We start from the raw sequence: 11,570 nt of genomic DNA, 5'->3' as shown, positions 1-11,570 counted from the left end.
TGGAAATAAATAGACATGGAGTCACATAATGATATTGTTTTTGTCTAAACCTCAATTCATGAAACATTGATTTGGCGGTCCATTTAGTAATTTGCTTTTTGTTTTTTTTATAAGAATTTGGTTCCTTTTGTCTTCTTGAAGAGTCTAGGACATGAAACTGGAAACCTAATGATCTTTACCAAACTATCATCCAATAGGTGAACCAATCAGGATTATATAGTTTTTACCAGAAAAATGAAAAGAAATTAGAATTAGATAGTTAGCGCTTAAAAACTAGCTAGCTACTATTTAAGTTTGGTTAAATAGTTTGGCCACTATTTAACTAGCTAGCCACTATCAAGTTTGGCCATTTGAGTTGACTTCTTATGTCAGCATATTGGTATCCTAACTCTAAATCGAATGCTACAAATTTACGATTTGTAGTTTTAGAGAACATTTATGATATTTTATTTTTTTAATCAAAGGTATACCATTCTAAAAAAAATATATATCATACATACAAAGGACAAATAAGATCAAATGGTTCACGTGTAAATAGCACCCTTATTACACATTTCAGCTCTCATACCACCACAAATGAGCCTATACCCAAATTTATAGGCAATCACGCTAAAACAAACAGGGAAAAGCAAACAAAACAGACAAAAAACAAAAGAAAAACAAACCTATAATCTATAGAGACATAGTTTATAGGCACTTATTTGTGAGAAAACAAAGCAGAGAATTAAAGAACCTCTTTGCCCTTCAGACTAGGGCTACAGGGTGCAGACAGCGGGGTGCAGAGAACATTTATGATATATATTCACAACAAATGCTCATAAAAATGGGAATTCACACTTTATGTATTTCACTCTTAGAAGCGTATATACAACAAGTCGTACGCAACTATATGTCTATTTGTTTCATCAAAAACAAAGCTTAAACCCAAATCACCCAATCAACGAGCATCATTAGACGTGAGTGTGACCATGTTGATACAGCACATCACAATTCTTTGTTTCATCAAACATATCGTATGTAAACCCAATCAATGAGTATCATTAGACGTGAGTGTGACCATGTTGATACGGCACATCACAATTCTTTGTTTCATCAAAATACAATGTTTAAACTCAATCAATGAGTATCATTAGACGTGAGTGTGACCATGTTGATACAGCACATCACAATTCTTTATTTCATCAAAATACAATGCTTAATCCCAATTAATGAGTATCATTAGTTATGAATGTGACCATGTTGATACGACATATCACAATTCTTTGTTTCATCAAAATACAATGCTTAAACACAATCAATGAGTGGGGAAGTTTCTTTAATCACCGATAATTCCTATGTTTTGTAATCTCTTTCATTTTGAATAAAATTCTTTTGTTATCATTCTTTTAAAAAAATAAAAAATAAAAACCCAATCAATGAGTATCGTGAGTGTGACCATTTTGATATGGCATTAGACTTGGACATCACAATTGGGCTTCCGTATTTACTCCAGTTATTGTGCCGATGGATGTTACAAGTCGTGCCTGAAGTAGGAAACTCTCATTTCTCCTATCATTGCCCTTTCATTTGTACAAATATATACGTGGGAGGCTATTAATTAAGAACACCAAGTGCCAACAATGAAATAGAATCAGTCCCCCGCTCTATCAGACTATCACATTAATTGTAAGAACTTATGTAGCACATCCTCTCTTTTGTTTCAATTAGTTTTGTGGGAAGAGATACCTCGCGAGCACCATCAGAATGGAAACCTATGAAAGGTGGAATTCATCTCTAGATCATACGTTTCATATCAAACTGAAGAAACTTGAAACTGTTTTGTAAGAACACGCATATTGCATGCAAATTTTATGTTTTCATAATTTTACTTTTTTTTTGTGGATTATTATTATTATTATTATAGACATGCATATTGCATTGTATGCATGCAAATCTGAACATCAAAACATGTAACCAGTTTATTACACACCGTTAAATCTTCATTTGTAGAAGACTATTGGTACTATCTTTTCTCATCACAGAAAATTACATGACATGTATGATTTGTTTCTCTATTGGAGTTTCACAATTATAATTGTCCATAAAAGATTCGATGAGTACCAAAAGAAATCCAAAATATATGATTAAGCAGATCGATCGGATTCAGTATATAATAGAGTACAGTCAATGTTGGTAAGCCAATCATCCTCTCTTCTCAACCAGATTCCTCAACTCTCTCTCTCTCTCTTCTCATGCAAAATATCTTTCGATGAACAAAGTACGTAAGCCAATAAATTACAAAGTTCTATTCTATAAAAGAGAACAGCGACTGGCAACCACCTCCCCAACTTCATCTCTAAAAGCTTTAGTTTTCAGAGTTGTATATCCATGTATTGATGATTTAGATCGAAGGGAAACACTTCCTCTTCCTTTTTCATGAAATCAAGTAGCTTAGAAGAGATATTTTTAATCAATTCCTCATCACCAATGGACCTAGCTAGCTAGTTTGAGAGACTTGGTGTTTTAGTTCACAAAGATGAATGCAAAATGATGTATAGTTTTTGGCTATGCACCCAGCATGAAAAGTAAAAATGTTTCTTTCGTTCGTGGGAAGTTTTATCGAATTCTTAAATTAGGAGACAAGTAAGGTTCTTTGCAAACCCATCGCTAAAACTCCAATATGATACAAGACTGTAATAGCGAGGCTCGCTCCATTAGTTAACTTGCGCGCGCGCACACACACACACCTCTGCAGGCTGCAGCCACGGCATCATGACAAAAGCTGTATTTCTTTGGAGCAATCAAAGTTTTGAAGAAAATCTCAGTAGAAAAAGGTGTCAATTGAGGGAGGAAAGGGGGATGGGGCCGTGGGGGGTCTGGTATTGAATATATGATTATCCTCAAGACCTCAAGAATCACTGGAAGACTTCTATGGGTGGTCTGGTTATCCGCCTGGTGGGACGGACATCGACGGACTAGAGGCGGCGGTTGTCGTTGGATCTGTCCGGGCTTGGTTTGTTGTTGGTTGACTCTTCTGTGTCAAGGTTTGGGCCTAACCTGGGTCTTGGTTTATTATTTTAGTTTTATTACTTTTTGTTTAATAATGTCTTCATTTTGGAAGGTGGAGTGGGCTAGCCCTGTATCTTTTGGTCTTTAGTTAGTATAAGGTTTAACCAAATTGCATTAGTATTGATATATATACACCAAGAGGGTCTTAGGCAGATATTATGATGGATACATTATGTACTTTATGTGTTCAAGGTGTAGGAGTCTAGTAGTCATTGTCAAATTTGCATTCGGTGCACCACCACCTGAGCAGCAATATGTATTAGGTGATCTTCAGATCTTTTAGTTTGAGCGAGAGAGCTTGTGTATGATTTTTTCGATCAATGAAATATATCTATCTTTTCAACAAAACAAAAAAATAGAGAATTTTCATTTTGATAAAAATAATTTATTAATTGGTCAGGATGATCACATTACACAATCATATGGTGCTCTGCTGGTACTCCGAGATCGCATAATAAGATAACTTTGCTCCTTTTTTAATGAAGGGATAATTATCTTATACGCCAACAATTGCAAAGACTCAAAAACTCTCCAAGTACACTCTTTTAGTCATTAACTTACCCCTCCCCTGCCTTCCTAAACCATATAGGATAACTAAATCCGATATACACACACTATCCATATAATCATATATACAGTACAGTTCTACATGAATTTATGATCACGTATTCACTATGCATCGATTTGGACAGCATCCCTAATCCACTCAAACTCAGATACTGAGATACATCATCTTTAGAGGTTTTATCAGTATCATCATCAGACTTCTAGCTCCATCCAAATCCAGATAAATTTGGATATATCATCAAACTAATGGATAGACCTTCAAATTGACTAGGATTATCCGTTTTTACTTCTCAGAAATTCCCCGTATATATAGCTATATACATCAGTTAATCATTGTTGTCTCGCATTCTCGTGAGTTCTACTGTCATTTTGCTAGCCACAATGCCTCCCTCCAAAAACTTCACGCTTGCCCTTTTGTTTTGTTTTTCCTTGATTCTTCTCAATTCATATGCAAGTGCCATCAAAGTTTCTCATGACGGAAGATCCATCACCATCGATGGCAAGCCCAGAATTCTGCTGTCTGGTTCCATTCACTATCCTCGAAGCACACCAGAAGTAAGTTGGCCACAGCTTCATCTTTACAGTGTATATAATCTCATTCATTGTTTTCAAAAACTAAACTAAACCCTATGTTTGCAGATGTGGCCCGAATTGATTAAGAAATCAAAGGAGGGTGGATTAGACGCAATCGAGACCTATGTATTCTGGAATGCTCATGCACCAGTGCGTCGCCAATATGATTTTACTGGCAACCTAGACCTCATTAAGTTCATCAAAACCGCTCAAGATGCTGGACTATACGTCGTTCTTCGAATCGGTCCGTATGTTTGTGCTGAATGGAACTATGGAGGACTTCCTGTTTGGTTGCACAATCTTCCCGGCTGTCAAATTCGAACTGCAAATGATGTCTTCATGGTAATTGCAATGACATTAGTTCAGTTTCTGAAGAAACCCTAGCTAGTGTACTGTTGTAACTTGGAACATCTGAAATCTAATTCTACACCATCTTTTTTCCTTTTGCAGAATGAGATGAAAAATTTCACTACCATGATTGTTGATATGGCCAAAAGAGAGAAGCTGTTTGCATCTCAAGGAGGCCCTATTATTATGGCTCAGGTACATATATATACATGAACATATTGTTGTCATGGTTTCATTCATATATATGTTAGGGAAGTAATATCTGTTTCAATTAATTATGGTAGATTGAAAATGAATATGGAGATGTGGAATGGTGGTATGGAGCTGCTGGTAAAGTATATCGTGACTGGTGTGCAAATTTTGCTGAATCTCTTAATGTTGGTGTTCCATGGATTATGTGTCAACAAAACGATGCCCCAGATCCAATGGTTCACACTTTTCTCTCTGTTTTACTTTCTCTTCTTAAATTGGGTATAACAGTAGTATTTATGCTTTTATATGATACACACTGTTATTTAGTTACACTTTTTTTTATTTTGTTTCAGATAAACACTTGCAATGGCTACTACTGCGACCAGTTTACACCCAAACCCAATTATCCAAAAATGTGGACTGAAAATTGGACAGGATGGTAATTGTTTCGTCTTATTTTCGTATATGTTTCCTCAAGTAATACAATAAATTCTTGCATATGTATTCTGTCAATCAGGTTTAAGAGCTGGGGTGCCTCAGATCCATACAGGACAGCTGAGGATCTTGCTTTCGCAGTTGCAAAATTTTTCCAATTTGGAGGCACATTTCAGAACTATTACATGGTAATTTGATTAAACTAATTTGTATGTTAGTATGAATGTTTATAATTCTGATATTAACATGTAATATTGTAATTACATGCATATGTTCTTGCCTTCATTCCAGTATCATGGTGGTACAAACTTTGGTCGAGTAGCAGCTGGATACATCACCACTTCATATGATTACAATGCTCCTCTTGATGAATATGGTGCTTTGAATCAACCAAAATGGGGGCATTTGAAGCAACTCCATGAGACTTTGAAATCCATGGAGTACACTCTTACGCATGGAAATATTACCGCCACGGATTTGGGTAACAATGTTACGGTAAGTTGAAAAACTACCAACGTGATTTTAAGTTATTTGACACTGATTGAAATTGATTGCATTTCTTTTGTGATTGAAATTGATTGCATTTGTTTTGTGTGTTTTAGACCACTGTGTATGCAACAGAAGAGTCGTCGAGCTGCTTTTTGTGCAATTCAGATTACAAACTTGATGCAAACATCAGTTTCCGGGGAACCAATTACTTTGTTCCGGCGTGGTCTGTTAGTATTCTTCCTGATTGCAAAACTGAAGCATATAACACTGCTAAGGTACTTACATATGAATTGGCAGTTTTGTTTTCATAACATTGAACATTTATCAGTTTGTATGTCTTCTCACTTTTTATTCATTTATTTTCTAGGTGAACACCCAGACAACCGTAAAAGTAAAAAGAAATAACAAAGCTGAAGATGAACCTCAATCTCTTCATTGGACATGGAGGCCTGAGAACATAGATGAGACTAAGATACTTGGAAAAGGTGAAGTTGTGGTAAATCACCTTATGGAGCAAAAAGAGGCTGCAAATGATGAAAGTGATTACCTTTGGTACATGACAAGGTAAATTGAAGTTACTAACCTTATTTCATTCGTATATTTATGTATAAAGATCTGAATCATCTTAATTAATTTAATCGTATTGTCATTCGTTTCGAGTAGTGTTGATCTCAAGAAAGATGATCCAATTTGGGGTAAGAACAACATTACATTAAGGATCAATGGAACTGGTTGCATTCTTCATGCTTATGTGAATGGAGAGCATATCGGTAAGAAAATAGTTATTACATTAATACCACATATTTCAATTATTTCAGGCTTTTTTTTCCTATCTAACTCTTTTGCATGAAATAGGATCTGACCAAGCTGCTCGAAATTTTGAGAGAAACGTCACACTAAAGGATGGAAGAAACATTATTTCCCTGTTGAGTGCCACAACTGGATTTTCGGTACGTAGTAATTGCTCATATCAACCTTTTAAAAAGTTTACAATGTGAATCTGCTATAAATTGCTTGTATATATGAGGATTTTAATAAAAAGTTTGATTAACCATGGCCAGAATTATGGAGGTGGATATGATTTGCAACCTGCTGGAATACTTGGTCCTGTTGTTTTGGTTGGACAGAATGGTGATGATGAATCTGTTATCAAGGATTTGTCAGGTCACAAATGGTCATACAAGGTTGGATTACATGGCCTTACAAACAAGCTATTTAGCTCCGAGAAGGCAACGAAATGGTCGTCTGAAAATTTACCAGTAAACACCACGATGACATGGTACAAGGTATATCAAATTAAACCTAGCTATTTCATGGATAATTATAATAAATTGTGAGAAAGATTATTGAAAACAACTTGTTGCTTGTGCTTTGCAGACAACTTTCAAAGCTCCTCTGGGAACTGACCCAGTTGTGGTGGATTTACAAGGGTTGGGGAAGGGTAATGCTTGGGTGAATGGTCATAGTATAGGTCGATATTGGCCAAGTTTTTTGGCTAAGACCGACGGCTGCAGCGATGAATGCGACTATCGTGGTAAATACGAAAGTAAAAAATGTAATTCCAAGTGTGGCGAACCTACTCAAAGATGGTAATAATATTTACTAAATTTCGGTACATTTACTATGATACATATTTTGAATTTAAGATAATTTGTATGATAACTGTTAATTGTATTGAAGGTATCATATTCCACGATCTTTCATGCGAGACGATGATGAGAACACATTGGTGTTGTTTGAGGAATTTGGTGGCGATCCATCTCTTGTAAAGTTCCAGACCATCGCAGTCGGAAGTGTTTGTGCCAATGCATATGAGAATAACACCTTGGAATTGGCATGCGATGGTCGCTCGATTTCAGCAATCAAATTTGCTAGCTTTGGCAACCCTCAAGGTACCTGTGGATCATTCAAGAACGGAACATCATTCACGAAAGGCACCTGTGATGGCTCAAATGCACTATCCATCATTCAAAAGGTACACTCCTATTCTTTTGTTAGGAGATTTTAGTTTCAACTATTTTCTGGTAATTAATTACCTGACCAAGTTATTTTTGATCTTACAGGAATGTGTCGGTAAAGAAAAATGCTCGATTGATGTCTCCGGAGACAAATTTGACTCGACAAATTGTGGGGATATTGTGAAGAGGCTTGCAGTAGAGGCAGTTTGCTAGATTTCTATGGTTGGAAGATTAGGAAGCTCATTAAGTTAGAGTTTTTGTGTTAGTTTTTTTTTTCTTTCTTTTCTTTTAAATTAAAGGATGATATCAGGTTATAGCTAGCTAGCTGCAGTTGCTTAAAATGACGTACTGCAGGTAAGATTGGGTAGAGGTTTTCTGGCTTTTTGGATTGACTGTTTATAAAAGTGAAACATCTTGTATCCGGCCCCCTTTTCTTTTTTTTCTTTTTTTTCTTTTTCTTTTTCTTTTAGAGAAGTATGAATAAGAGCTCCAGCAGAATGCTTAAAAAATTGCTAAATCCTAACATTGCTAAATTAAATTGACAAATTTATCAACCTAAACAAGAATTGCTAAAGAGAAACTTATGTTTTCCCTCCATTTTTTATCCACGTGTAAGTTTATGATTCGTTAAAAATATTACTTAACTTACACTTAGCAATTATTGCTGGAGCACAATTGCTATTTCAATTGTTAAATATCTTAACTATTGTTAAATTTAGCAACAAACTAACCTAAACTATTGGAGATGCTTAACTCCGGGCATGAGGTTGATAATGTTGCCTTTTAGTTCGACATAGTCCCTCTTTGGGTCTAATATATACCTTTAACTTTAACTTTGAAGAACTTAACGTGGACACATACGTGAATTTACAAATCATGAACCAAACGAGACATGCTGACAACAAGAATTGAACTTGAATGGGGTTCGAGCACTAATCCGCCTTTACCAACTCAACCAAACCTCGTTGGTGTTACTTGTCATACTCTTTTCGTGCACTAACATTATTATGAGAATTAAACACTAGTATGTTGGCACAAAACAATTCGACATGTGGATCTTTTTTAAAACTATTCACATTAAGATAAATCTACTCATTAATATAATACATAATGTTATAAACTAAGAATGAGATAGAGAGAAAAAAGAATAACAAAATGTAGGAGGAGGAAGAAGTGTCCCTTTCATTCTCATTAGGCTCCTTTATATAGGAGTATGATTTACATATTAAGGACATAACTAATGAGTATTTACAAGGACATCCACATATATTATAATATTTACAACACTCCCCCTTGGATGTCCATTAATAATCTGATGTTGGACGCGCTTAGTATTGTCACGTTAAAAACCTTGCCAGGTAATAAAAACCCTATGGGAAAAAACAACCCTAGTCGAAGGAGAAAAAGAGTGCAACGCGTGATCGTGCTGATAACGTGTTATAAACTAAGAATGAGATAGAGAGAAAAGAGAAGAACAAAATGTAGGAGGAGGAAGAAGTGTCCATTTCATTCTCATTAGGCTCTTTTATATAGGAGTATGATTTACATATTAAGGACATAACTAATGAGTATTTACAAGGACATCCACATATATTATAATATTTACAACACATAAAATGTTTTCATTATTATTATTTCTCAAAACAATTGCAAGCACTAATTCCTAAAACCCTAGTCTTCATCTACCTCTCCATAGAAAGCTTAGAGACAACTGCTTCTTCTCATGGAAGCTAAAGAGTGGGAGGAGAATTTGTAACAAAAAAAAAAGGAGTGGGAGGAGAATCACATCAAGGGATCTTGACCAAATTGATGGGAGGATTGTGGTTGTAATTTGAACCTTATAATTACATGTCTGAGAATTCTAGGTTTTGAGATGTTATACAGGAAGAGATGTGGCTATACAGTTTTGGGTGGGTGCAACGTGGTTGCTTGTTTGTTAAATTAAGTTGGCTTGAAATTTTGTTGTATCATGACTTCTATGGATTCTATATATTTTGGAATGTTGAAAAAAACATCAATTCGTCCTGCAAATCTATTGCAGCGTGGGTACATGTGGTTTTGGTGGTTATGGCGGGTGAGATGTGAAGAGGAAGAGAGATCTGTAAAAGTAATTAGTTTTTTATTAATAAATAACAATAAAAACAATTGAAGTATTAAATTAATAAGTAAATTTATCATATGAGTTGTTTTTAAAAAGATCCATTTGTCGAATTCTCATCGGTCAAGTTGGACATATTGACATCGGTTCCCCCCCCCCCGTAACACATAAAAATTTGTCGTAACGAACCATATTACAATATCGATATTTTGAAGAAAAAATCATATTATTGTTGAGTCGACAGCGAGAACGAATGGATAGTACTAGTAATGAAATGAATGCGACTCCTTCGGTTTATACGAGTAGGATTTGGATTAGTGGGGTATCGTGGGCCTCTGCATTTGGATTGAAGCATGAACGTGGTGGGTTCTTGTGGGCCTGTGGATCTTGATGGGGATATTGTCAGATTCCATAAATAGCCATATGCCTTATTTAACACGTGAACAATTTACTAACCCTATTGTTTTCTTTTCTTCAGAGTAATCCATGTTGCTCGGAAACTCCGAAAGTGATTCTGTAACTGAAAAGCCATCGGCTCTGTAACTATGAACACGAACGGGGTTAACAAGATTACATTTAACCAGAACAAGATGAAATATTTCCACTCAACAAATCCAATGAATAACTGGATGGTTACACTGTGTGAGAGATTTCTTTGTACCCAAATTAAATACAAGTATGAACGATATATGGTAAGGATGGCCTCACAAAAATCTGGTCCATCCGTGACCGGACTATAGTAAAAGCTCCGGAAACTAAAACTGTCCAAAGCTTCGTCGTCGTCCCGGCGAAAAAAATATGTAATAATTTAATTTTAATTAGCCAGCTTAGTTTAGCTAATTAATTAATTAAATTAAGCTTTGTGTATGGTATCGGGTCCTTAGAAATTCCAGAGGAACGACTCCTGGGCTAGACTCTCCTCGGCGTAATCATCGGCCGGCGTTTGAGGTGCCGGACTGAAAAACTGACCGTTGAGATCGTCAAAACCCGGGAACAATCCATACTCCGACGCGTAGTTACCGGACCCGAACGTCCTAAACAAGTCGGAAAACGACTCCTCGGTTTGGTTCACGGTCACGCTAAAGTCGCTAGCACTGTCCATGACAAGGGTCCCACTTCCCTCCGAGACCGACGGCGACTCCTCCGTGCGCTGCTCCGACATGGACAAATCCGAGTGGCTCCTTGGAACCTGCGGCGGAGGAATAAGAGGATCGGCCTCGTTATTAGCAAACCTGGCTGCCTCGGCCTGGATTTCGGCGGGGGAGAGGGAACGTCCGCCGGAGATTTCCGGAGGGTTGTCGGGGAAGTTGAACTTGGCTGTGCGGCCGCGGAGGCAGTAGAGAGCCGCGTCGAAGGCACGCGCCGCCTTCTCTGGGGTGTCGTAGGACCCCAACCAGATACGTTCGCGGCTGTTGGGGAGGCGGATCTCGGAAACCCATTTGCCCCACTTGCGCTTCCGGACGCCTTTGTACTTGGCATCGTTGTTGTTTTGCTCCGACTGATTCCCTATAATCGACTGCTTCATCACCATGTATAAATGTATGAGTAGAGATTAGTAAAAGATTGATGGACCTAAAACAGTGAAGTGGGTTTTGTTGTGAGTGATGTGTTTGGGTGTGGAGAGTGATCTGAGTTGTATATATATGTGTGTGTTTTTGAGTTGGTTTGACTGGAAACTGTGGAGGGTCAACACTGTGGAGGCGCGTAAGGACGACGGGTCTGAGAGTACACTTGGCGAGTCGAGGGAAGCTGAGAATTGTGATTACGCGGGGAGAGAGATAGACTGGATAGTGGAGAGTGACCAAAGCACGTTTAGGTTCTATTTTTCCTCATGCTCTAATTTGGGGGTTTTTTTTTTTTTG

General features: G+C 37.0%; 2 protein-coding genes across 2 annotated transcripts; one reads left to right on the top strand and one right to left on the bottom strand.

The window, feature by feature from the left end:
- Positions 1-3,996: 3,996 nt before the first annotated feature.
- Positions 3,997-7,823, top strand: LOC101293824 (beta-galactosidase 15-like). The gene is made up of 15 exons (XM_004288951.1): positions 3,997-4,170; positions 4,255-4,530; positions 4,639-4,731; positions 4,821-4,964; positions 5,082-5,167; positions 5,246-5,351; positions 5,455-5,658; positions 5,766-5,927; positions 6,020-6,216; positions 6,316-6,422; positions 6,508-6,602; positions 6,714-6,938; positions 7,030-7,241; positions 7,333-7,627; positions 7,716-7,823. The coding sequence occupies exons 1-15, from the start codon at positions 3,997-3,999 to the stop codon at positions 7,821-7,823; spliced, it is 2,484 nt and encodes an 827-aa protein (XP_004288999.1).
- A 2,403-nt stretch (positions 7,824-10,226) lies between these two features.
- Positions 10,227-11,320, bottom strand: LOC101304126 (ethylene-responsive transcription factor ERF017-like). Its single transcript, XM_004287614.1, has one exon. The coding sequence runs from the start codon at positions 11,237-11,239 to the stop codon at positions 10,589-10,591; it is 651 nt and encodes a 216-aa protein (XP_004287662.1). The 5' UTR covers positions 11,240-11,320; the 3' UTR covers positions 10,227-10,588.
- Positions 11,321-11,570: the final 250 nt, after the last annotated feature.

This window comes from Fragaria vesca, linkage group LG1, assembly GCF_000184155.1.
Source record: "Fragaria vesca subsp. vesca linkage group LG1, FraVesHawaii_1.0, whole genome shotgun sequence".
NCBI classification, from domain to species: Eukaryota; Viridiplantae; Streptophyta; class Magnoliopsida; order Rosales; family Rosaceae; genus Fragaria; species Fragaria vesca.
This window is presented reverse-complemented; position numbering and strand designations above follow the sequence as displayed.